Genomic DNA, 26,833 nt, shown 5'->3' on the forward strand with positions numbered 1-26,833 from the left:
CATGGGTGAGATTCCCCCAAACACTCTTAACACTGCTAATAACCTTGGTGTTAGTCTTCTGTCTCCTATACCCGTACAGGAAGCCCTTGTGGCATAGCAATTAGGAGCTATGGCTGCTAACCAAAAAATGAGCAGTTTGAATCCAGCAAGCCCTCGCTGGAAACTCTATGGGGCAGTTCTACTTTGTTCTATAAGGTCGCTGAGTTGGAATTGACTTGACGACAATGGGTTATACCTGTATACTCTATTTAAACAGGTTAGACTGCTGTAGACCTTTGAGTGAGCAGAATCAACCACGAAAAGCGTGGCCACCCCACTCTGCTCCCCGATACCTGGGTTCAGAGTAACCATGAGTGTGCACTGTGAGGGCAGTCACCCGCCCTTGTCTCCCGGTACCTGGGTTCAGAGTAACTGTGATGGTGTACTGTGTAGTCTTCCCTAGCGTGGCTTCCTCAGTGCCTGGCTGACACTGGTAAACTCGGCTGTACCGGTGGTGAAGACATGGAACTGTTTGTGTACCGCTGGCCCCGCACCCCTCAGCAAGTCCAGGTGGAGGGCTGGCACCGGAGGTCTCTGCACTATGTGGGAACCGGGGGTGCAGTCCCTGTGACAGGAGGGCTCTCAGGTCATTGGAACACCAGCTCTGCTCCTGCCATCGCGCTGCCCTGGTGTTGAACCTGCTGCACGTACAGGAGCAGGCAGCACGAGAGGCTCCGGTTAATAAAGACAAATGGGAAAGGACACGTTTTCACCATGAGTTTTATTTCAGGAGGACTTTGCTTTGTGCTGTAGGGTGGGATGCGGCCAAGCCTTTCGCAGCACTGGTGGCACCTGGGTTACTGCGTGTTTCCTAAACCCAGGTGTGCTCAAGCCGCCATCGCTGTGCCTCACACACCTTCTGGACCCAAGCCCCCAGGGCTGGCCCGGACCGCCTGCCTCAGATGACAGCATTGCCAAGGCCTCACCGCCAAGGAGCCTGGGGGTCCTGCCTGTCCCCAGGGTTCGCCGACCGCTGTCAGGCTCAGCAGGGAGCAAATAAATAACACACGTGGCTCAGTCTGTGTGGCACAGCACACCTGGCTCTTGAAGACGAGTCAATGCAGAGCACACATGGTGGGGGTATCTGGGGGAGAATTCCATCTCTAAAGTGCTTCTCAGGACAGGGGTCCTGCGTTCTCGTCAACTCTGGCCCTGCTGGGGAAGGTCTGGGTGGTGTGAGGAGCAGCACATGGTTCCCAACGACGTGGTGTGCACAGTGGGTGAGCAAGAAGGGGTGGCACGGCCCGGAGCAGTCTGGATTCACACGTGAGTGCAGATACGCATGCGCCTGCAAACACCTTGCATGCATTCACACGAGGACACACACGCCCATTCATGCATCCATATGCACACACACACCCGTGAGCACATTCACACAAGCACACACACCCATGAGCACACACATGGATGCACCTATATGCACACACACACACACACACCCTGTGAGCACATACACATGCATGCATCCATATGCACACATGCATATAGCACACACACACACACCCATGAGCACATCTCTCGCACATTCAGTATCTGCGTTGGGGCTGGGGCACCCTGGGGAGCATCCTCATGCGGCCGACAGGAATGGGAAGAAAAAGAAGTCGAAGGCAAACTTGAGGGCGCCATGTACGGTGCCACGCCAGTCCTGCTCAAGCTTGACGTGCCGTGGGGCTGGCGAGGGCTGTGCCACGCAGTTGAGGCAGCTGATGGCCTTGAGCTCGAAGACGGGCCACTTGCTGCCCAGGCGGCCCTCTAGCACGGTGCTGAACTCGACGAGGCTGCCCTGGCGCAGGCTGAGCAGCACAGTGCGGAACTCACTGCTGGCACGCAGCACAATGTCCTTGGTGATGTCATCCTCCTCGGTGCCACGAGTGCCGTTGGGGCTGCCAGGCAGCATGCCCACAGTGAGCTCGAACTTGTACCGGTCGAACCGCTTGATGTGGCAGGGGTGCTTGGCCAGCAGCTTGAGGCGGCAGAGCTCCTGCTCAGCGGTGGGGATGCCGCCAGTGCTGCAGGGTGGGTAAGCCTCGCCATACAGGCAGCGTAGCCAATCGCCCACAGCGAAGGGCAGCATGTTGATGGCTGCCTCCGCGCTGTTGTCAATCTCCGTCACTCGCACATACTTGAAGCGGCCTGTCCAGGTGACACGGTGGCCCTCCAAGTGGCTGCAGAGGATCTGTGTACGTGCCATGTTGGTCTCCCGCCACGCACGTGGCCCGCACAGGGTGCTGTACTGTGGCCAGGTCAGCGTGGAGTTGTACACCTTCATGCCCTCCGACCGGTACACATAGAACCAGCAGAAGAGCACCACGGCTGAGACCCAGACCAGGATGAGCTTGACCACAGAGCTACGTGTCAGCGACCGCAGCGCACCTGCCACTGAGGCGCGGGCACCAGGCCCCCAGCGCAGCAGCAGTGGGATGCCACATGCCACCACTGCGACTGCCACCTTGGTCAGCTCCAGGGACACGAGCCACCGTGCCAGCTGCACCAGGCCCATCAGGACCAGCCCCACCACCAGCACCGGGAGTGCAAAGAGGAAGAGGAAGTAGCCAATGGAGGCGCGCACAAGCCCCAGGCTGGTGGACTGCAGCAGCAGCACCACCGAGAGCTCACACCACATGAAACAGACCAGGTAGGGTACCAGGTAGCAGTAGGTGCCCTTGAAGTGCTTGAGCTGTGCCATGCGGAAGAAGCGGTAGAAGAGGTGCAGGTAGAGCAGGCAGGGAATGCTGACGTTGAGCACGAACAGGTGGCCCAGTGGCACGCGGAGCAGGGTCTGGCCAAGCAGCTTCAGCGGCTGGCAGTCAAAGGGCAGGGCGGGCAGGAGGGACAGCAGGCCAGCCGCCACCTCAGTGGCCAGTGCCCGGCGGGTGTGGGGCTCGGCTGAGGAGCCCAGGCTGGTGTAACTGGTCACGGTGAAGAAGATGGACACGAGGGCCAGCTCAGAGCAGGGCACCCAGTCCCTGCTGGCGACAGGGAAGGAGAAGATGACAAAGAAGACAGACAGCAGGAAGTGGATGTAGGGCTCCAGGTGATTCCAGCCGAAGTTGCCCTCGGCCTGCTCCACGTCCAGGCCGGGCTCGAAGCGCAGCAGCAGGTCGGTGAGTGTGCGGAAGCTCTCCCAGGCCCTGCTGTCCTGAAACACCTTGAGGGTGCAGATGACCATGGAGACGAAGGACAGGTAGAAGACCACCAGGGGGATGCAGAAGGCAAAGAAGTCGATGGTCAGGTTGCTGATGATGAAGAAGAAGAGCAGGGCGTTGAGGTGGTGGGTGGGTACGATGGTGGACAGCCAGTGCATGCCTGCCTTGGAAGCCACGTCAATGAGGTACTCCTTGATCTCCATGATGGCGTGCAGGGGGTACCTGACCACCTAGGGGGGTGAGAGGGGTGCCAGAGCTCAGACAAGGGCTCCACAAACTGCCCAGCACGCTGCCCTCTCTAAGCACCAGTTCCTGGTGAAGCAGGCAGCTCGCCCAGCCGTGTTCCCACCACAAGCCTCTCTGTTCACGAGGTGGGCGGCAGGGAGAGCAGGTCGGCTGTGACCTATATTAACAATCACATTAAATATGAACGGTCTAACTACACCAAATAAAAGACAGAGACTGTCAGAGTGGATAAAATATAAGACCCGGCCATGTGTTGTCTATACGAAACCCACTTTAAGCACAGTGCACAGCCACGTTCAAAGGAGGGAGATGAAGAAAGCTATGCCACACTAATACCAACCAAAAGAGAGTATCTGCACCAATTTCAGAGAAAGCAGGCTTCAGAGCATGGAAAACTATCAGGGAAAAAGAGGGGCTTTATATAATGATGAGGGGGTCAACTATCCAAGACATATAGTCCTGAATGTGTATGTGCCTAATGACAGAGCGTCAAAATACCTGAGGCAAAAACTGACAGAACTGCAGCAAATAGACAAATCCACTGTTACAGCTGGGGATTTCAGCACACTTCTATCAGTAATCAACAGATGCAGCAGCAGAAAATCAGTAAGGACAGAGTTGAACGGCACCAACAATCAACCTGATGATCTAATTGCCATTTATACATTACTTCATCCAACAACAACAAAATACACATTCTTCTCAAGCTCGCATGGAACACTCACCAAGACTGGCCACATTCCTGACCATAAAACATACCTTAACAAATTTAAAAGAAGAGAAATCATGCTGAGTATGTTCTCAGACAACAATGAAATTAAACTAGAAAAGATAGGTAGAAGATACAAAAAAAACTAGAGATTAAACAACACACTTATAAATAATACACAGATGAAATAAAGAGTCTTCAGAGAAATTAAAAGATATTTTGAACAAAACAAAAATAAAATTGGTCAGAATTTGTGGGATGCAGCGAAAGCAGTGCTTGGAGGGAAACTGATAGCACTGAGTGCATACATTAGAAAAGAAGAGAGATCTAAAATCAATAATCTAAGCTGCCACCTTAGGAAGCTCGAAAAAGAAGAACAAATTAATTCCAACATAAGCAAAAGAAAAGAAATAATAAAAATTAGAGCAGAAATCAATGAAACTGGAAACAGGAAATTAATAGAGAAAATCAATGAAACCAAAAGCTGGTTCTTTAAATTGGTAAGCCACTGGCTAAACTAACCAAGAAAAAAAGACGATCCAAATTGCTAATATGAGAAACATTAAGAGGGGCCATCACAGCTGACTCCATGGATATTGGAAGGACACCAAAGAAATACTGTGAATAGCTCTTTGTTCACAAATTTAGTAACTTAGATGAAATTGACCAATTCCTTGAGAGACTCAAACTACCTAAACTCACAAAGGGAAATCGATTATCTGAATAGGCCTCTATCTATTAAAGAAATTAAATCAATGAATAGTAACCTTTCAAAACAGAAAGCTCCAGGCCCAGATAGTTTCACGGGTAAATTCTATCAAACATTTAAAGAAGGATTAGCACCAAACCTTCTCAAAGTTTTCCAACACAGAGAAGAGAACACTGCTCATTCTATGAGATAAGCATTACCTTAATTCTGAAACCAGGCAAAGGTGTGGCTAGGAAGAAAAATTACCGTCCAATATCTCTCATGAACATAGGTGCAAAAATCCTCAGCAAATTATTAGCAGATCGAATCCAACAATGCGTTAAAAGAACTGTACATGTGGCCAGGTGGGATTTGTTCCAGGTATGCAAGGCTGGTTTAACATTCACAACTCAACTGACATAATCCATCATACCAACAGACTAAAGAAAAAAATCGTATGATTGTTATCAATAGATCCAGAAAAGCATCTGACAAAATCCAACACCCATTCATAAAAAAAAACAAAAAACTTTCAGCAAACCAGGGATAGAGGAGAACCCCCTCAACTTGAAAAAGAACATATACAAAAACCCTACAGCCAACATCACACTTAATGGTGGGAGATGACATCCCTCCTCCCTAAGGCTGGAACAAGACAAGGATGTCCCTCTCACACTCCTATTCAACATTGTACTGGAAATCAAAATTAGACAAGAAAACAAAATAAAAGATTGGGAAGGAAAAAATAAAACTGTTTTTATTCACAAACGGTATGACTGTCTATGTAGAAAATCCCAAAGAACTGACTAAAAAACTCCTGAAATGAATAAGCAATTATAGCAAAGTTGCAGGATGTAAGTTTAATATACAAAATGAGTTGAAATTTGAAATTAAAAAAATACAATACCATTTACATTACCACCAAAAATAATGAAATACTTAGGTATTCACCTAACAAAATATTTGCAATCTCTACGTGAGAAAAAGAGTCCCTTGGTGGAACAAAGGATTAAGCACTCTATTACTAACCCGCGGTGTTGAACTTTAGACTAGGTGCTGCTCCGTTCTGTACTGTCGTCATTCTGTCCACGGAAAGGGGAGTTCCACACAGAACAGAACCCCTGCAGGGTGATCCGAGGGACACCCTACGCAGCTCCAGGACCCATGTGCTAAGGTGGGGCTCCCCCATGGCGTCCTGGAGCACTGGGGCACACGCAGGGCTGAGTCGCCTCACCTTCAGGCGCAGCGGCAGGTCCTCAGGGCTTCTTCCAGCCAGCTCCTCATCCTCGTCCCCGTCCTCACCCTGCAGGCACAGACCACTGGGGATGACACCCTTGGCGTACCTCTTGGTGATCTCCACAAAGTCGTCGGGCGCGATGTAGTTTTTGGCTGCAGCACACAAGAAAGGACAAGGGTCCCCTGGGGCAGAGAGCTCAGGCTGTTGGCAGGGACAGATGGGTGGGGGCAGTGCATTGGGCCAGCATGGTGCATGGAGGGGCAGGGGCCAGGTGGGTGGACAGGACCAGGCTGGATGCGGAGGGAGGGATGGCAGAGAGTTCTTCAGATGACATCTCCCTCCCTGCCCCCACAACCCTGCAGCCTGTCCCCTGCTGATCCCTCACTGTGCTGTGATCTCCTGGGCCTTTGCTCCTGCTGATGAACCCTCTGCCTGGGCCCCCCTTGTTGCCTACCATAGCAGACTCCCTGGGGTGCCCCTGATGCGCCCACACACCTGCATTACTGGCTGGCTTTGCTACTGGTCTCTGGGCCATCTCTCCTCCCTCAGAGCGGGCATCCTGTGCTCAGAACATGGACCCTGGATAGGTCAGCTCTAAACAGACCAGACCCAAAACCCACTCATGTTCTGACATCCTGGCAGGGACCCAGGGGGCAGGGGGCTGGGAAGGTGGGCAGGGGGCCCACAGCAGGTCGAGGGGGAGAGGGAAGGCAGGCTGGTAGGTGGGGATCCAGGCTGACTGTCTGGGAGCCGGTGGCAGGGGCACCATGGTGCCACAGCCATACTCACACTCGCTGCTGACCAGGCGCTCCAACATCCGTCTCTGCTTCTGTAGGGACTTGGGGACAGGGCCTGGTTGCACTCCCCCATCTGCAGGGACAGTGTGAGTGAGACCCTGGCAATTATTCCTCCCAGTGTCCCCCAGCCCTGTAGCCTGGAAACAGGCCCACAGGATCCTGGGCTCCCAGCCCCACAGTCAGGCCCCATCCCTCACTGTTCTCCTAGGGAATCCCTATTCCCCACGGTGGGCCCCACCCAACACCACGCACCATGCCTGTCAACCTGGCCCACGTTCTCCAGCAGCTCTGACACGGCCACTTGCTTCTTCTTCTTGGGGTTGAGTCTCCAGTACACGACCAGGGCCGCCTTGCGCACTGCCCGCTCCAGCTCCGTCTCCGAGGTCAGCTCCTGCACCTGCTGCTCATTTTCGGAGGTGATGCCTGTGGGCAGGGCCACCTCCACCGTCATCTGGGGTGCCAGGGACTTGTCCAATGTCACCAGGGATGCCTGAGCCCCCCCACCCCCGCCTCACTGCCTGAGAAGGCTCAGAAGGCGAGGTCCATGCAGGGTTTCAGGCATGCAGGCCACCAGGGCTGGACAGTGTGAGGAAAGGTGGCTCTGTCTGGCCCCCTCACCCCTTCCCCTTATCCCGGCTCCCAAGACCCGTCTCTCTTTTCCTGAGGCTGCCCAGGAGCAACACTGTCCTCCACTGGCCCCCGCCCCCCGGGCTTATGAGGGGCCCATGACCCAGCGGCTCTGCCCAGACTGGATGGAAAGTCTACCCCATGGAGCTGCTGCCTAACCTCAGCCCACATCATGCTGACCCTCTTCACCGGCTCCAGGGCCCTCTGTTCGGATCAGAATCCAGCAGAGAGGAGTGATAATTACCCGCTCACAGACCCGCCTTGACCACAGGGCACAGAGACATCCCAGGCTATGTATGCTGTACTCCAACACGCTGACTGACGGAGAGGCCGGGCACAGCCACACGGCAGGATGCATGTCGCCAGCCCTACAGCCCTGCACTTCAGCTCTCAGGCTGGGTACCGTCTTGGCCAAGCACACTCACCTTTCCTGCCTGCCAGGCACCGGCGCAGCAATCGGACGGCCTCACGCCGGCCTTGCTTTGCAGCCAGGACCAGCCAGCCCACAGCCGTGCAGTTGTTGAGCTCCTCATCTGCCTCACTAGCCAGCTGCAGGTAGTGCCTGCCCACCTGTAAGGAGCACGCTGCAGGTAGTGCCTACCCACCTGTAAGAAGCGCGCTGGGACAGGGGCTCACTGCCCACCTGGGGCTGCTCAGCCAGGTTCCCGCCCCACCAGACATGGTAACACACTCCCCCAGGCAGGCCCCCCCACCCCACCAGCTGCCGTGATGGGGCTTCCCAGCCCCATCTACTTCCCACCTGGTCTACTTCCCAGCCAGACACCCACCCAACCAGATACCATGACATGGGGCTCGTCACCTGCCTAACCCATACCCCACCCCACCAGACAGTGACACGTTCCCCTAGCTGTGCCCCACCCCACGAGATGCCATGACACACTCCACACAGGCTCACTGCCCACCCTACTCACTCCTCCTGCTGGGCCCCCCATCCTGTCCTGTAGCTGGCCCCTCCCACACTCAGCCTACTCTGTCCCCTGAGCCAGCTGCAGAGGTGGGGGGTCCTGCACTCAGCTGGCGTTGGCCCCAGCACCGTTCCCCACAGCAGCACTGAACGGCACAGAAAGGCCAGCTCTGCCATGTACACATCTCCTTCCTGGGAACTCCTCCACCACTGTGGGCCAGATGCCAGGAGGCCCTCCCACCTATCAGTGCATGGAAACTCAGAATGGTTTGGTCTACTCATGGCACACTGTCGTGCCCACCTGTGTACACCTTGTGCACACTGTTCCATGTTGTACAGCTGAGCCCTTGTGGTGGCCATGTGGCCGGAGCTAAAATCCAGGTTCTCTGCGGTCCCTGACCTAGTCCTATGCTCTCTACAGATGGAGAAACTGAGGCCCAGGGCCAGCGCAGCCCCAGCTCTGCCCCCACCTGGGACGCCCAGTCTGGTTGGAGTCTCTGCAGTACAGTGTGGGTGTGAGGACAAGGTAGGTGTGGAGTGTGGGTGAGCACGGCGGGAACAGCTCTGAAGACACCAGGCCCCAGCTGGAGCCACACACTGGGCGAGGGTAGCAGTGGGAAGCCGCCACTTGGGCCACAACTGCATGACTGCAGTGAGACCACCAGGCCTCCCTGAAAAGTGGGCATGTGACCTCCCAGGGGGTGGCTGGGGGTCTGAGTCCAGGGGGCTGGATGCAGAGCATCCTCGTTTGTGCCACCCAAGGCTGGACCACCAATGTCCCAGAACCCTCGGAAAAGGAATGCAGCAGACACCCGCCTGCACCGCACTCAGGAGCCATGCCTGAAGCGGCAGCCGGGGGCCTGTGGGGCTCAGGGTGGCACGGGGTATCTCCTGCCCTTGTCTGTCCTACAGGTGCTGACTGAGCCCCCGGAGGTGCCTGGAGCAAGCACAGAGGTGACAGGATCACAAGAACACGGCCCCCGCCCCACCCTGGAGAGGGGGAGCAGGAACATCCACACACCAAACACAAGGTACCGAGCCGGCAGGGACACCAGGTTCCCTACTGTTAGCTCTGCACCCTGCCGGCATCACCCCACCAGGACTGGGGGGGTTTTCCCTGTTGCTCCCCCAACCTGTCCACACCTGGGGATGGGCCACATCTGCTAGTCACCTTAGCCTCTCCCTATACAGGGCCTGGTACCCACCCCCTCCCACAGACAGGATGAGTCTCACACTGTAGGGAGGGGAGGGTGCGGTGCGTGGTGGGCCCGGAGCCTGGGCAGGTGGGAGCAAGGAGGGCGGGAATGCAGTGAGCATGGAGTGCTGTGAGAAAGGCTCGCAGCCGGGTGTCACTCGCTGGGCCCCCACAGCACCGTCCCCCCGTCCCAGGGGAACAGTGGTCCTCACCTCCGTCTGTGCCTTGGGGTCCCCAGCCTTGGCTTTCTCCAGGACCTCCTCGAAGGGGAGCGCCATGTCCTCCTTCATAAGCTCTGTAACAGACAGACGGATATCACCCTGTAAAGACCCACTCAGTCCTAACGCCCGGCATCTGTGCACACAACCCCATTTGGATCACAGATGTCATCAGTGTCATCAGTGAACGTGAGGTCACACTGGAGCTGACGGGTACCCTTGTAAGGGGAGCAGAAGACACACAGACACAGACAGACAGGGCAGAGACAGCTGTGTACCAAGGGAGGCAGGGACCAGTTTCATCTATAAACCCTGGACGCCAAAGGCTGGCTGTGGTGACACCAGAAGCTGGGAGAGGCAGTGACAGACTCCTTCAGAGCCTCAGGAGAAGCCAGCCGACACCCCAATCTCGCACTTCTGCCTCCATACCCGTGAGAGGATACGTTCTTGTCATGCCCCAACAGGTCTGGTGCAGGGCCACGGACCAGCCTCTCATCAGTCACCATCAGAGCTGGCTGAGCACCACCCACGCCATCCCACAGGAGCTCAGGCACGAGCTGGAAGAGGCAGAGTCCAGCCCTCGCAGCACACCTGGGGGCCAGGTGGGCCCACGGAGACACCTATTCAGGCTGGAGAGCTTCTTGGAGAACGTGATGTCTGAAGCTTGAAATGCAAGTCAGAGGTAACAGTGAAAGGCACCCAGAGCCTGTCACCAGCTGGCCTTTGCCAGCACGCAGTGCCTGAGGGCATGGGGAGCTGCAGTCAGGGGCCAGGTCTGAGCCTGGAGGTTTGAGGACAAGGGCTCCTGGTCGTCAGCGCCCTCGGACACTGAGGACAGGGCTGGTGCTGGCTACTGCCTGGCTGGCCTGGGCTGGGGGCCACAGGAACTGCCAACCCCCATCCCCTGACCTCACCTGCAGCCTGGCCCCCCTGGGTCTCACACCCACCATCCAGGACCAAGCTCAAAGCCCTCAGACACCTCCCTGGTGCCCTTTCCTCAGGCAACACCACACTGTCCACCAGGCAGCCCCAGCCAGGAATCGAGGCACCCTTAATTCCTCTGAGTCTCTCACTGCCACCCCCTGACCCCATTTCCCACAGCTCTAGAGCCAACCACCTCCAACCCCATGTCCACCTGCCCCAGCCCCACACGGCCTCCCGCTGCCCCACAAGCCGCTCTCCACACAGCAAGAAGGTGTTTCTGTAAACACAAAGTATCACAACACATGCCACTCTCCAGGTTAGCACCTCAGTAGCTCCACCCGCTCACAACAACACCCATTCTCCTGACCCTGACTCTCAAGGCCCTGCTGGACGCCAGGATCCCTTCCCAGGCATCTCGGGCACCACCGTCAAGCACTTCTCCCCACCTGGGCATGACAGTCTGGGAGCCCTGGACCCATACCCCTCTCCCCTCAGCATCTCCCTTCTGTGGGCAGGGGCCCTGTGGCTTCACCCCTTCCCCCTCAGAACCCCTTCCTCCCAGGGGTCTACGTCCACATTCACAGCATCCAGCTGCCCCATGGAGGGACAGCTACCTGGTGGCTGGGTCCCTGCAGCGGTCAACATACCTGCCCAGTACCGGCGGCTGGGAAGGGCCGCAGATGAAGCAGTCCTGCTGATTGGTGGCCACCGTCACCTCCAAGGTCAGCAGAGAGGGCGCCTCCACCCACCGCGCACAGCCCCGTTGTCGGCTCAGGGGGAGGAGAGGCGGCTTCTACCAGCACAGTGTCAGCAGTCTCATGGCAACAAGAGCACCTCAGCAGGCAGTGAGCCATGCTGCCCCAACACCTTTCCACACCTCTGCCCAGGGCTGGGGTCCCAACGTTAGCCTCTGAGCCTGGGGTCCTACTCGGGGTGGGGCAGAGCTAGGCCTGCCATGTGCGAGGGGGTAGAAATGGGGCTATGCACATTGGGGTGGATGCAGGCTAGTGCATGTGGGAGTGGATCCAGGAGTGTGCATGCAGGGGTGGACGCAGGGCTGGGCTTGCCTTGCATGGGGGTGGACGCGAGGCCGTGTGCGTGGGGGTGGACTAGGGGTGGACGCAGGACCGTGGGCGTGGGCGTGGATGCAAGGCTGTGTGTGGGGGGGGGTAGACGCAAGGCTGTGCGGGTGGGGGTGGGTGCGGAACCATGTACGTGGCAGGCCCACCCTCCACGTCCAGCGCTGACTCTCTCCTCCCCTCCCCTCCAGGGAAGAAACCACTCTGGCTGTGACTCCCCTTATCTACACTCCCACAGCCCCGCTCCTTCCGCAGGGCTAGTGTTCACTTCCCAGATTTAACCACACGAGTTCCACACTCCAGTCTCCACCCTGGGAGCCACACAGCAATGGAGAGAGGGGGCGGCCTCTGTGGTTGTCCAGAGTCCTTGGTCAGCCCACTGCCCAGGGGCCAGGAGATGAGGTCATCTGGGGTCCTGGGTTGGCCTGCCTGCCCAGAGGCTGGGAGACAAGGTTGAACAGGGTCTCAGGTCAGCCCACCAAGACGCGTGTGGTGTGTATTGTGCACGTGTGGTGTGTGTATTTGTATGTGTACGTGTGCTGTGTACATGTGCAATGTGTGAACATGTATGTATTTGTATGTGTGTACGTGTGTGTGCTGTGTATTGTACACGTGTGTTGTGTGTACATAAACATGTTCATCAGGTGTCATGGATAACGCGTTCTTTGAGCAGGTCAAGGACAGAAGAAAGCAGAGCCCTAGGAGGGTAGGGTTTTAGCAGGTTGGCTGCTAACCGAAAGGTCGGCAGTTTGAATCCACCCACTGCTCCTTGGAAACCCTACTGGGCAGTTCTATCCTGTCTTACAGGGTCGCTATGAGTTAGAATTGATGACGTGAATGGATGTGAGGGTGAAAAGGAGGTGAGTGTTTTCGGCCAAGGTTCCCACATGGTGGAGGGAAGGTGTGGAGGGAGATTTGGAGGACGGAGAAGGCCTGGGTGTGCAGGGGCATGGGGGCCCAGGGAGAGAAGCCACAGGGATTCTGCCAGCACCAAGGAGCTCCCAGGGCTGGCGCCAGGGAGGGGTAACCCGGCCTACTCTGCAGCCGCCTCCTTTTAAGGCGGCCAGGGGTCCATCGTGAGGAACGGTGGGCTGTGGGTTGACCACGGCTGGGGGCTTGGACAGTCTCCTGTCTCCCTCCTACAGTAGGACTTTCTGTAGGTGAGCAGCCACCCTAGATGAAGGGGCCACCAAGGCAGGAGAAATGAAGTCTGGAGGCCAAATGTCAACAGAAGGAGGTTTCCCACCTCGAAAGGAAAAAAAGCAGTGGGTGGAAGCTCCAGTGAGCCCCGCCCGGGGCAGATGCGGGCACGGCGTTGGTGCGAGAGTGACCTAAGCAGATGTACACCTGCTGCGGTGCTCGGCACATGGGAGGCCCTGGACCAGCCCTGAAAGCCTCAACATGGGGGCCCACGCCTAAGAGTCAGAGGCAACGACTCTGGGGCGGCGACCCTCCCAAACACTCCCCAGGTGAGTTAGGCACAGAGCTGGGCCAGGGTCTCAGCTGGTAGGGCTCACCGGCTGCGCACGAGGCCACTGCTGACAACGACTGCCAGCCCTCCTCGAAACCCCAGGCCCGGCCTCTAGTGGCGGGCCCACATTTGCACACTAAAAACCCAACACAAAGTTATGGACAAAGTTGAGGCTGAGCCGGCACACCGCGTCAGGACTGAGGAGATGGAGACCATGCTGGCCACCACTCATGGCACAGCAGCCTGGTATGCAGAGGGGATCCGGCCACCCCTCCTTGTCCTTTCTGGGGCTCACTTGACACCCTCTGTCAGAGGTGACATCCCGGCTAGCCAGCGCAGTGGCTAGTTTGTCTGCTGGTGGTCAGCAGACACCTGCTGTGCCCTCAGGGCCAGCCTGAGGGCTTCTGAGACCAGCAACAGCCATAAGCCCGGCCAGGGGTCTGCCTCAGAAATGAGGTGATGACACCGTGCTCTCAGGTGGCCAGAGTGAGTGGGAACCAGCGAAGTCAGGGGCTGCAGGACAAGGTGGCCAGCCCTCTCAGTGTACACTGCCCGACCCAGGTCCCCGCCACGGGCTCAAGTCCGGTGACAGCCCCTCTCCTATCCTCCCTGCTTCTGCCCTTGCCCACACCACAGCCTTTAAAAGGCACAACAGGCACAACAGTGAGGCGGATCCTCAGAAAGTTAAACACGGAATCCCTACGTGACCTGGCAATCGCAGTCCTAGGTATGAACCGGAGACTGGAAAGCAGGACACAGACGGACACACGCACATCAGTGTTCACTGTGGCACCATCCCACCAACAGGTGGAGACAACCCACGTGTCCATCAGCACGGGATGGGTAAACACGGTGTAGTCCCTCCACACATGGAATGTTACCCAGCCACAAGGAGAGGTGAAGTCCTGACACGTGCTAGACACGAATGAACCTTGAAAACGTTACGCTGAGTCAAGTCGGTCAGACACAAAAGGGCACGTTATCAGGTGATCCATGCAGAAGAAATGTCCGGGACAGGAAGCCCGTGAAGACAGAACATGGATTAGTGGTTGTCAGCAGCTGGATAAGGGCAGAATGGGGACCGACCAACCACGGGTACAGGGCCTGCTTCTGGGGCGATGCAATGTTCTAGACAAGCCAGACATGACGGTTACATGCAACGACAATGTACCAGATGCCAGCGTGCACTCTAAAACTGTTATGTTGTCATGCTGATCGCACCTCACTAAAAAAAAAAGCAAGCACGATTTGTGTCACTGCCCTGATCGGTGGCTGCCGGCAGCTCCCACTTCAGGGGACACCAAGCCCTTACAGATCTGCTCCCCAGGGCTCCCCCACCAGGCCCTATAAAGGTACCATTTGTCTTCTCTGCACCCACAGGCCCTGTGAGGCCGTTCCTCACCTCCAGCCCTGCCCACACTGGATGGATGGATGGCCTGACCCCAGCTACCCCTCAAGGTGGGGAGGACATGGGGCCCACACCTCACTATGGTCCTCTGTACTGTCTCCCTCTCGTCTCTGTCCCAGGAGCTGTCCTTCGATGGCCTGGGCGGGGGGGTAGCACCCGAGGTCCCAGAAGGGACCGTCTCTCGGAGGCCGCCCCTGTCCTCTCCGAGGAGACAGCTCCCATCCCTCCTATGGGGGTTTCTCAAGAGAAGCCGCTCAAGCCCCCCTACCCCTTGGCCTCGGAAGGGGTCAACAGAGGCACGGGGAGCAGGCAGCAGGGGAGCCACAGAATGAGGGCCAGCGAGGGCTGTCCAGTCAGGCCTTGGGATGGAAAGGTCCTAGAATCCGCTATACCAGACCCTCACAGGACCCTCCCCAGCAAAGGCTGCAGGGTGGGACACACCCGTCTCTGAACATGAGACCCAATGGGGTCTGTGCATCATCCCCGCATCCCCCAGACTGACCGTGGGGACCGGGTTTCTGTCTGTGCACTGCTCCCCTATTCATCCCCATGCCCCCGCCATGTCTTTTGTGGGGACCGAGTTGCTGACGGCAGCACAGTGAGGCACCTCAGAACTGGGGTTTTCAGGGGCATAAGAAGGCCCCAGAGTGGACTGGGGGAATGGGCTCTGTGAGCTGGTCTAGGTAAAGGCGGGGGTCCAGGTGCAGGGGGCCCTGAGCCTTGGGAATGGTGGATGCCGGGTGCCCAGCCCAGCGGAGTGCCTGACCAGATGGCCCCATGACTGGGCCAGGAGGATGTCAGGGCACGGGGCACCGGCCACAGGGAACAGTCAGATGGTAAATAAAGTGGAGGCCCGTGAACTCAGATCAGTGCCCAGGCACAGAGGTCAACCAAGGTGCTGTGCATGGGGGCATCTGGCCACAGGGCATAGCCTCCCCGTGTGGAGGCCACCCAGAACCCCACCCACAGGTGGACCTCCCCTTGGGGGTCAACTGTTCTCACCTGGGCCAGCTGCTCTTTCTTGGTTCTGGGCTTGCTCAGCCTGGGGCGTGGCTGGGGTAGCTGCTGCACCCCCTGTGTCATGGGGTCCAGGCCTGGCTCGGGGTCCAGGCCCGGCTTGGGGCTTGTCACTCCTCTCCAGCTCCAGTGAGGTGGTGGCGTTGAGCCGGGCTCGGGCCTGGAGCTGCGGGTGGGTGGGGTTTGGAGGTGGAGGGGTGCCGGGGTCCATGCTGCCTGCAAAGAAGAATAGAGGTCAGACACAGGGCAGGGTCACCTGTGAACAAGGTGGGGGCTGCCAACCTCTGGATTTGACCTCACCATGGCCCCCCATAACGGAAGGAAGCAGGAGGAGCAGGTCGGAGCTGCTGACCTCTGGATCTGACCTCACCATGGCCCCCCATAGCAGAGGGGAGCAGGGGGGCAGGAGGGAGCTGCTGACCTCTGGATCTGACCTCACCACGGCCCCCCACAAAACAGAGGGGAGCAGAGGGGGTGGGTGGGGGCTGCTGTGGGTTTGGCCTCACCATGGCCCCCCCATAACAGAAAGGGGAGCAGAGGAGGCAGGCGGGGCTGATCTCTGGATCTGACCTTACCACAGCTCCTCCGTTAAGATCACCCTTGTGTCAGACAAGGAAACTGAAGGAAGACTCCCCAACTGTCATATGCAGGCCCTACCGTCTGAGGCCTGGTCCCCATTCCTGTGACCCTGGGCCCTAGTGTGCCCATCCGAGAAACAGGGACAATGACACCACCACCTCGCAGGTCCGTGCTGAGGGACCATGCCCAGCACAGAATACAACTTAATGTGTTGGGGAGAAACAGGAGAGAAGGAAGGGGCACGCATAGCCAAGGGGGCCAGAATTTAAAACCAGACCTGTCCACCAAAGCCCTTCACACCAGGCCTGAGCCACAGGACCAAACCCCAGAACTTCAAGGCCACCAGGTATTGAAGCACATTACAAAGTGAATGGATTTAAGCCACGTGTGCTAGAAGGGATCTCAGAAAGAGGCCAGGAGCGCCAGCACTCCATAACTCTATGACAAGGGGACAACTCGCTACCTCCATACCCAGGAAGCTCTTCAGCAGCACGAAACTAGCCTGTCGATGAGCGAGGGCAGCCGTGAGGCAGAGTCCGGTGTCTGAGCTACTCAGCATCCTGAGGGACCCAGCCCCCACCAAAGCCCACTACTCGGCCTGCTGAGGGACCCAGCCCCCCGTCACAGCTCACTACTCAGTGTGCTGAGGGACCCAGGCCCCCGTCACAGCCCACTACTCGGCCTGCTGACGGACCCAGCCCCCCGTCACAGCTCACTACTCAGTGTGCTGAGGGACCCAGGCCCCCGTCACAGCCCACTACTCGGCCTGCTGACGGACCCAGCCCCCCGTCACAGCTCACTACTCAGTGTGCTGAGGGACCCAGGCCCCCGTCACAGCCCACTACTCGGCCTGCTGACGGACCCAGCCCCCCGTCACAGCTCACTACTCAGTGTGCTGAGGGACCCAGGCCCCCGTCACAGCCCACTACTCGGCCTGCTGACGGACCCAGCCCCCCATCACAGCTCACTACTCAGTGTGCTGAGGGACCCAGGCCCCCGTCACAGCCCACTACTCGGCCTGCTGACGGACCCAGCCCCCCGTCACAGCTCACTACTCAGTGTGCTGAGGGACCCAGCCCCCCGTCACAGCTCACTACTCAGTGTGCTGAGGGACCCAGGCCCCCGTCACAGCCCACTACTCGGCCTGCTGACGGACCCAGCCCCCCATCACAGCTCACTACTCAGTGTGCTGAGGGACCCAGGCCCCCGTCACAGCTCACTACTCAGTGTGCTGAGGGACCCACCCCGTCACAGCCCACTACTCGGCCTGCTGAGGGACCCAGCCCCCCGTCACAGCTCACTACTCAGTGTGCTGAGGGACCCAGCCCGTCACAGCCCACTACTCGGCCTGCTGAGGGACCCAGCCCCCCGTCACAGCTCACTACTCAGTGTGCTGAGGGACCCAGGCCCCCGTCACAGCCCACTACTCGGCCTGCTGACGGACCCAGCCCCCCGTCACAGCTCACTACTCAGTGTGCTGAGGGACCCACCCTGTCACAGCTCACTACTCAGTGTGCTGAGGGACCCACCCCGTCACAGCTCACTACTCAGTGTGCTGAGAGACCCAGCCCCCCGTCACAGCTCACTACTCAGTGTGCTGAGGGACCCACCTGTCACAGCTCACTACTCAGTGTGCTGAGGGACCCACCCTGTCACAGCTCACTACTCAGTGTGCTGAGGGACCCACCCCGTCACAGCTCACTACTCAGTGTGCTGAGAGACCCAGCCCCCCGTCACAGCTCACTACTCAGTGTGCTGAGGGACCCACCCGTCACAGCTCACTACTCAGTGTGCTGAGAGACCCACCCCGTCACAGCTCACTACTCGGCCTGCTGAGGGACCCACCCTATCAGAGTCCGGCACTAGGGGGGCAGGCTACCACCACCAGCAGGACACAACTTTACACCTAGAACCGATACAGGGAGCAGATTCCCATCCTGCCCTAATTCACAGCTCCTGAACCGCTGCGGCTCAGTGTCCCCATTTGTATAATGCAGTTACAATGTCCACCTGCTCCAGAGAGCTTACAAGGATTACGAGTGTGTTACGGGTTGTGGCCGCAACAATGTGCTCATGCAACAACTGTGAGGATGTGCAGGCCCAGGCAGTGTTTCATTTTGCTGTACACAGGGTCGTTATTCACCACGTCTGTCAGCTTGTCGAACTGTGGGGGCTTGTGTGTTGCTGTGATGCTGGAACTATGCCACCAGTATTCAGGCACCAGCAGGGCCACCCATGGAGGACAGGTTTCAGCTGAGCTTCCAGACTAAGACAGACTAGGAAGAAGGACCCGGCAGTCTACTTCTGAAAAGCATTAGCCAGTGAAAACCTTATGAATAGCAGCAGAACGCTGTCTGATATAGTGCTGGAAGATGAGCCCCCCGGTTGGAAGGCACTCAAAAGATGACTGGGGAAGAGCTGCCTCCTCAAAGTAGAGTAGACTTTAATGACATGGATCGAGTAAAGCTTCCAGGACCTTCATTTGCTGATGTGGCGTGACTCAAAATGAGAAGAAACAGCTGCAAAGATCCATTAATAATCGGAACCTGCAACGTACGAAGTATGAATCTAGGAAAATTGGAAATCATCAAAAATGAAATGGAACGCATAAACATCGATATCCTAGGCATTAGTGAGCTGAAGTGGACTGGTATTGGCCATTCTGAATCAGACAATCATATAGTCTACTATGCTGGGAATGACAACTCAAAAAGGAACGGTGTTGCATTCATTGTCAAAAAGAACATATCAAGATCTACCCTGAAGTACAACGCTGTCCGTGATAGGATAATATCCGTACGCCTACAAGGAAGACCAGTTAATACGACTATTATTCAAATTTACGCACCAACCACTAAGGCCAAAGATGAAAAAACAGAAGATTTTTATCAGCTGCTGCAGTCTGAAATTGATCAAACATGCAACCAGGATGCATTGATAATTACTGGTGATTGGAATGAGAAAATTGGAAACAAAGAAGGATCAGCAGGTGGAAAATATGGCCTTGGTGATAGAAACAATGCCGGAGATCGAATGGTAGAATTTTGCAAGACCAACGACTTCTTCATTGCAAATACCTTTTTTCACCAACATAAATGGTGGCTATACACATGGACCTCACCAGATGGAACACACAGAAATCAAATTGACTACATCTGTGGAAAGAGACGATGGAAAAGCTCAATATCATCAGTCAGAACAAGGCCAGGGGCCGACTGTGGAACAGACCATCAATTGCTCATAAGCAAGTTCAAGCTGATACTGAAGAAAATCAGAACAAGTCCACGAGAGCCAAAATATGACCTTGAGTTTATCCCACCTGAATTTAGAGGCCATCTGAAGAACAGATTTGACGCATTGAACACTAGTGACCAAAGACCAGACGAGGTGTGGAATGACATCAAGGACATCATCCACGAAGAAAGCAAGAGGTCACTGAAAAGACAGGAAAGAGAAAAGACCAAGGTGGATGTCAGAGGAGACTGAAACTTGTTCACGAACATTGAGCAGCTAAAGCAAAAGGAAGAAATGATGAAGTAAAAGAACAGAAGATTTCAAAGGGCCTCTCGAGAAGACAAAGTATTACAATGACATGTGCAAAGAGCTAGAGGTAGAAAACCAAAAGGGAAGAACACGCACAGCATTTCTTAAGCTGAAAGAACTGAAGAAAAAATTCAAGCCTCAAGTTGCAATAGTAAAGGATTCCATGGGGAAATTATTAAGCGATGCAGGAAGCATCAAAAGAAGATGGAAGGAATACACAGAGTCATTATACCAAAAAGAATTAGTCGATGTTCAACCATTTCAAGAGGTAGCATACGATCAGGAACTGATGGTACTGAAGGGAGAAGTCCAAGCTGCTCTGAAGCCATTGGCGAAAAACAAAGCTCAAGGAATTGATGGAATATCAATTGTGATGTTTCAACAAACAGATGCAGCACTGGAGGTGTTCACTCGTCGATGCCAAGAAACATGGAAGACAGCTTCCTGGCCAACTGACTGGAAGAGATCCATATCTATGCCTGTTCCCAAGAAAGGTGATCCAACTGAATGTGGAAATTATAGAACAATATCATTAATATTACACGCAAGCAAAATTTTGGTGAAGTTTATTAAAAAACGGCTGCAGCCATATATTGACAGGAAACTGCCAGAAATTCAGGCTGATTTCAGAGGAGGACATGGAACCAGGGTATCATTGCTGATGTCAGATGGATCCTGGCTGAGAGGCTGAAAGCAGAGAATACCAGGAGGATGTCTACCTGTGTTCTACTGACTACACAAAGGCATTCGACTGTGTGGATCAAAACAAATCATGGATAACATTGCGAAGAATGGGAATTCCAGAACACTTGTGCTCATGAGGAACCTTTACATAGATCAAGAGGCAGTTGTTTGGACAGAACAAGGGGATACTGACTGGTTCAAAGTCAGGAAAGGTGTGCATCAGGGTTGTATTCTTTCACCATACCTATTCAATTTGTATGCTGAGCAAATGATCTGAGAAGCTGGACTATATGAAGAAGAACAGGGCGTCAGGATTGGAGACTCATTAACAACCTGCGTTATGCAGATGACACAGCCTTGCTTGCTGAAAGTGAAGAGGACTTGAAGCACTTACTGATGAAGATCAGAGACCACAGCCTTCAGTATGGATTACACCTCAACATAAAGAAAACAAAAATCCTCACAACTGGACCAATAAGCAACATCATGATATATGGACAAAAGACTGAAGTTATCAAGAATTTCATTTTACTTGGATCCACAATCAACACCCATGGAAACAGCAGTCGAGAAACTAAAAGATGCACCGCATTGGGTAAATCTGCTGCAAGGACCTCTTTAAAGTGTTAAAAAGCAAAGATGTCACCTTGAAGACTAAGGTGTGCCTGACCCAAGCCATGGTATTTTCAATTGCATCATATGCATGTAAAAGCTGGACAAGAATAAGGAAGACCGAAGAAGAACTGACGCCTTTGAATTGTGGTGTTGGTGAAGAATATTGAATATACCATGGACTGCCAAAAAAAAAAAAAAAAATGCCAAAAGAACACAACAAATCTGTCTTTGAAGAAGTGCAACCAGGATGCTCCTTAGGAGCAAGGATGGAGAGACTACATCTCACATACTTTGGACATGTTGTCAAGAGGGATCAGTCCCTGGAGAAAGACATCATGCTTGGTAAAGTACAGGGTCAGTGGAAGAGGAAGACCCTCAACGAGATGGACTGACACAGTGGCTGCAACAATGAGCTGAAGCATAACAATTGTAAGGAAGGTGCAGGACCGGGCAGTGTTTCGTTCTGTTGTGCACAGGGTCACTATGAGTCAGAACTGACTCGACGGCACCTAACAACAGGGTCGTTATGAATTAGAACTGACTCGACATCACCCAACAGCAACAAGGACAAGTCCATGTCCCAAACCCGGTACTGTGAACGTGACCTCATCTGAAAACAGGCCTTTGCAGACGTAACCAGTCAACTTACGGTCACACTGAAGCAGGGTCAGCCCTAATCCTATATGGGTGGTATCCCTATAAAAAGACAAGAGAGGGAGGGAGACACAGATAAGACGGCCATGTAAAGATGGAGGCCATTGTTAGGTGCTGTCGAGTTGGTCCCGACTCGTAGTGACCCCATGTACAAGAGAATGAAACACTACTGCCCGGTCCTGCAGCATCCTCACAATCCTTGATATGCTGGAGCTCATTGCTGCAGCCACTCTATCAATCCACCCTGTTGAGGGTGTTCCTCTTCTTCGCTGATCCTCTACCCTACCAAGCATGATGTCCTTCTCCAGGGACTGATCCCTCCTGATAACATATCCAAAGTATGTGAGACATAGTCTTGCCATCCTTGCTACGGAGCATTCTGGTCATACTTCTGCCAAAATAGATTTGTTCGTTCTTTTGGCAGTCCATGGTATATTCAGTATTCTTCTCCAACACCACAATTCAAAGGCATCAATTCTTCAGTGTTCTTTATTCATCATTCAGCTTTCACATGCATGTGAAGCGATTGAAAACACCGTGGCTTGGATCAGACACACCTTAGTCTTCAAGGTCACATCTTTGCTGGTCAACACTTGAGGTATTCTGCAGCATCTTTTCCAATGCATTGTTAGATTTCCTGACTGCTGCCTCCATGGGTGTTGATTGTGGATCCAAGTAAGATGAAATTCTTGACAACTTCAATCTTTTTTCCATTTATTATGATGTTACTTATTGGTCCAGTTGTGAGGATTTTTGTTTTCTTTATGTTGAGGTGCAATCCCTACTGAAGGCTGTGGCCTCTGATCTTCATCAGTAAGTGCTTCAAGTCCTCTTCACTTTCAGCAAGCAAGGTTGTGTCATCTGCATAACACAAGTTGTTAATGAGTCTTCCTCCAATCTCGATACTGTGTTCTTCTTCATATAGTCCAGCTTCTTGGATTATCTGTTCAGCATACAGATTGGATACGTACAGTGAAAGGATACAACCCTGACACACACCTTTTCTGACTTTAAACCATGCAGTAACCCCTTGTTCTGTTCAAACGACTGCCTCTTGATCTATGTATAGGCTCCTCATGAGCACAATTAAGTGTTTTGGAATTTCCATTCTTTGCAATGTTATCCGTAATTTGTTATGATCAACAAACTCAAATGCCTTTGCATAGTCAATAAAACACAGGTCAATATCTTTCTGGTATTCTCTGCTTTCAACTAGAAGCCATCTGACATCAGCGATGACATCCCTGGCTCCACGTCCTCTTCTGAATCCGGCTTGAATTTCTGGCAGTTCCCTGTTGACATACTGCTGCAGCTGCTTTTGAATAATCTTCAGCAAAATTTTACTTGCATGTGATATTACTGATATTTTCAATAATTTCCATATTTGGTTGGCTCACCTTTCTTGGGAATAGGCATAAACATGGATCTCTTCCAGTCGGTTGGCCAGGTAGCTGTCTTTAAATTTCTTGGCATGTGGAGGGTGAGACGGAGTTATGCTGCCACAAACCAAGGAACGCTGGAAACCAAAAGCTGGAGAGACAAAGAAGGATCCTCCCCAAGGGCCTCCAGAGGGAACGGGGCCCTGTCCACACCTAGACTTCAGACTTCTGGCCTCTAGAACTGTGAGAGAACATCTGTGGTTTTAAGCCTCACAGTACAGGGTGTGAGGGACGAAAAACAATCTGAAATGTAAAGCATGAAAAAACTCCAAGCCATTACTCCCAGGTACTAAATAAAGGTGTGTTCAGTTGAAAAACACCTCAAGGAAGGAATTTCAGAGAACATAGGCTCTGCGGGCTGTGGGGCTAAGTGCTACATGTTGTCACGTTGGTCAAAAGAAGCCCGCTTAAAGGAGGTCTCCAGTGAGTGGGAATGAGGTGAAAGGAGGATAATTCCCCGAGTCCCTGAGGGTGGCCCAGCCCTTTCTGGATGGAAGAGTTTGCTATTTCAAAACGAACAACACAGTTCATTTCCAGGGCTGGGTCCCAGGGACGTTCTGGTGTCCTGCCTTCTTCGACAATTCTGGGGACTGGGTTTCACTTCTGAGTCCGCTGCCAGCCGAGCACATAGCAGGGGCCTCCTGTGTGCTGGGCAAAGGCAGCCTGGCCCCAGGGAGGGGCACTGGCTTGGGGTGTCTACTGACCTCATGTGTGACCTCGGGCGCGTCCCTCCCCAGCCCCAGACCCCAGCTGCAGAACAAGAGGCCCACATCCACGCCCCACCAACTCCAGCTACCCGAGTCACCCACAGGCAGCACCCAGCCCCATTTGCACCTGGTGGCTGAGAGGCAGCCTGGCACTAGCACCACAGAAAGCTCAGAAAGCTCAGTGCTCGCATTCTTCGCTGGTGAGTACCGTGTATATTTTTATCCTGTCTATGCGACAGCCAGCACCCAGGAGCTCAGAGGGCCTCCCGTCCACCAGGATGGGAACAGAAGGACCCAGGCAGCCACCTGCTTGAAGTGCCCAATGCTGGCTCAGGCCAGCTGATTCTGCCCCCCAGGAGGCAGCCTGACCACCGGCCTGTGCCTCAGAGAAGCCGTGGGATACCTGTGACCAGACCCCACCTCCCAGGAGGCAGCCCAGGGGGTCAGGGTGGGGAATTGGCCTCCGGGCCTGGGGTGTCTGCCTGGCCTCTGGCACGGGAGGGCCACTCAGGACAAGGCACCTGCCCTTGGTGGTTCCCAGGGATCTGTTTTCTGCCCCAGAGCACTAAGGGACAAACGAAAAGGCCCCCAGCTCCACCCACAGCGGCGGGTGCATGGGACACGAGCCCCCTCACACCAGGCTGTGCTCCACCTCTGCAACCCCTGCACACCGGTCCCACCCCCACCCCTGATGGCACCCAGCTCCTACATAGTGGGCCCACTCTGTGCCCAGCCACCGCACACTGGCTGCACCCTGGGCCCTCATGTCCAGTCCCCACATACCAGATATCACTTTGCACCTAGCTCCCTCACACTAGCTCCACCCTGGCCCCCACACACTGGCTCCGTGCCCAGTCCCTGGCCAGCTAACATGTGTGGACTGAGGGTGGATCTCGTGCCAAACACTGGAGCATCCTCCCCCAGGGACAACATGGGCTGGCCCCAGGGGCTCCTCTGGGCCTGAGTGGACATGGCCACTGGCAGACCAAGGGCGAGGATTAGGCAGCATCTGGGCTAGAGCAGAGGCCTTGCTCCACTGTGGCCAGGGGCAGGGTGGGCTTCTGCTGGAAGGCTAAGTCTAAGGCAGAGCAGGTGAGTGGCAAGTACCAGCTGAGGCGGAGGGGGGCGTCTGGCATTCCAGCAAGGAGTGCGTCCAGGAGAATGAGCCAGCAAGAAGTCCTGGAGGTGCATGGCAGCTGGGGAGGGGGCACTGGGGAGGGCACACGAGGAAGGAGGAAGGAGGCTGAGGGAGGCAGGATGAACAGGAGGCCGGAAGAGGCTGGGAGTGTCCAGGGGAGAAGGGCAGAGGGCTGGACCCAGCTGGGCATCCGGGAGGCTCTGGGGCCGGGGCATAATGTGACAGGTGGGAGCCCGGGGAGACCTCGCTTGTAGGGTACCACTTTCTGAGGTGGGGACCAAGGGGGCTGTAGGGGGAGCTGGTCAGGCCAGCTCTACCCCACCATGGTCCTTCCTGTCACATTGTGGGCTGTGTCTGGTACCGTCCCCCGCGAGCCCAGGACTTCTGGGGTCCAGGGATGAGCTATGTCCCGCTATAACCAGGCCCAGTCCCCAAGGTCTGTCCAGCCGGGTCTGGGATGGTGACCTGCACACAGTCTGTCCTGAAGAAGGCGAGGCTGGATACCCAGCCACCTTTCCTGTGTCCAGTTCAAGGCCCATCTCTTAGGGGTGGGGGGATGCCAGAACGTCAGGACTCTCTGCAAACCGCTGGCCCCATACTAGGTGCCCCGTGGAGAAAGGGGAGCAGCGGGCACAGGAGAGTGTGGGCTCCGGGCTAACACAAGGTCTAGAGTGCCTTACCGGGAGGGAGAGCAGACCCAGGTGGGGGAAGCCCTCTACGAACTGTAAAGCTGGGCCAACTGCCAGGGGTCAACGTCCAAGGTGAGGGAGTGGCCGGCAGAGGGGTCACCCACTCCGCCGGCCCGGGAAGCCACCGTACCTCCGGGAAAACACAGGGGCCAATGGAGACCACGATCCCTGCCCCGAGAGCTGAGCTGACACCTGGGGGCTACGCTGGGTGCCCTGGAATGTGCCCTGGAATGTCCTGACCACAAGCCGGCCGTCCGCGCAGCCGTCCGCGCAGGCAGGACCGGCGTCCAGGCCGGGGCTGCGCCGCCCCCGCCCAGCGGCTCCCCGGCTCCAGGCGGCCGTGGGGTCCCGCCGGCCCGAGGCTGACCCTGCCCCGGGCCCCGCCCCTGGCTCCGCGGTCCTCCCACCGGTCCGGCCGGCGCCGCGGGGAAGGGCCGCGATGGGCAGCTCGGGTCGGACGGCGGAGGGCGGGCCTCAGTTTCCCCACCCGCACGGGGCTTCCGCGGGGGGCTCGCGGGCGCGGGGGGCGCGGGCCCGGCCGGAGGGAGACCCGGACCCCGGTTCACGTGGGGGGACCTACGGGGCTCGCCCAGAGGGAAGCCGAGGCCGGCGGCGGGGCGCCCCGAGGCTGCGGGCCCTTCCCCGCCCCCCGAGCACTCACCCGGCCGCAGTGGCCCCGCGCCCGGAGCGCAGGACGCGGCCAAGTCGCCGAGGAGCCAGGCGCCAGCGCGGGAGCCGGGCGGCGCGCGGGGAAAGGCCGGCGGCCCAGGCGAGGGGCGGGCCTCGGCGGGGCGGGGCGACGGCCGCCCTCCACTCACGGCGCGGCTCCGAGCACGCGGCCCCCGCTCGGCCCGCTCAGCGGTCGGCGCGCCGCCAATCACCGCGCGGCTCCGCCAATCCCGGAGCGCCTCGCCTGGTTACCGCCGGCTCAGCGGCTACGCAGTCAGGGCCGAGTGCCCCGGAGGCGGGGCCAAAAGGGTCCGAGCGGACTCGGCCCGGCCCGCCCAGGCCCCGCCCAGGCCCCGCCCAGCCGCTATCGGAGCGAGCGTTTCCGAGCGG

At 56.1% G+C, this 26,833-nt stretch overlaps 1 protein-coding gene across 2 annotated transcripts; it reads right to left on the reverse strand.

The window, feature by feature from the left end:
* Positions 1 to 741: 741 nt before the first annotated feature.
* WFS1 (wolframin ER transmembrane glycoprotein) lies at positions 742 to 26,495 on the reverse strand. 2 transcript variants are annotated; one of them, XM_064286237.1, is made up of 8 exons: positions 26,436 to 26,495; positions 15,712 to 15,942; positions 9,822 to 9,904; positions 7,915 to 8,059; positions 7,115 to 7,285; positions 6,855 to 6,935; positions 6,063 to 6,217; positions 742 to 3,415 (listed from the first exon to the last, which is right to left on the reverse strand). In XM_064286237.1, the coding sequence occupies exons 2-8, from the start codon at positions 15,935 to 15,937 to the stop codon at positions 1,607 to 1,609; spliced, it is 2,670 nt and encodes an 889-aa protein (XP_064142307.1). In that variant the 5' UTR covers positions 15,938 to 15,942; positions 26,436 to 26,495; the 3' UTR covers positions 742 to 1,606. The 2 variants fall into 2 exon arrangements, with proteins under 2 accessions (XP_064142307.1, XP_064142308.1); XM_064286238.1 differs by lacking the exons at positions 7,915 to 8,059; positions 9,822 to 9,904.
* Between the last annotated feature and the right edge of the window lie 338 nt (positions 26,496 to 26,833).

This window comes from Loxodonta africana, chromosome 5 (assembly GCF_030014295.1).
Source record: "Loxodonta africana isolate mLoxAfr1 chromosome 5, mLoxAfr1.hap2, whole genome shotgun sequence".
NCBI classification, from domain to species: domain Eukaryota; kingdom Metazoa; phylum Chordata; class Mammalia; order Proboscidea; family Elephantidae; genus Loxodonta; species Loxodonta africana.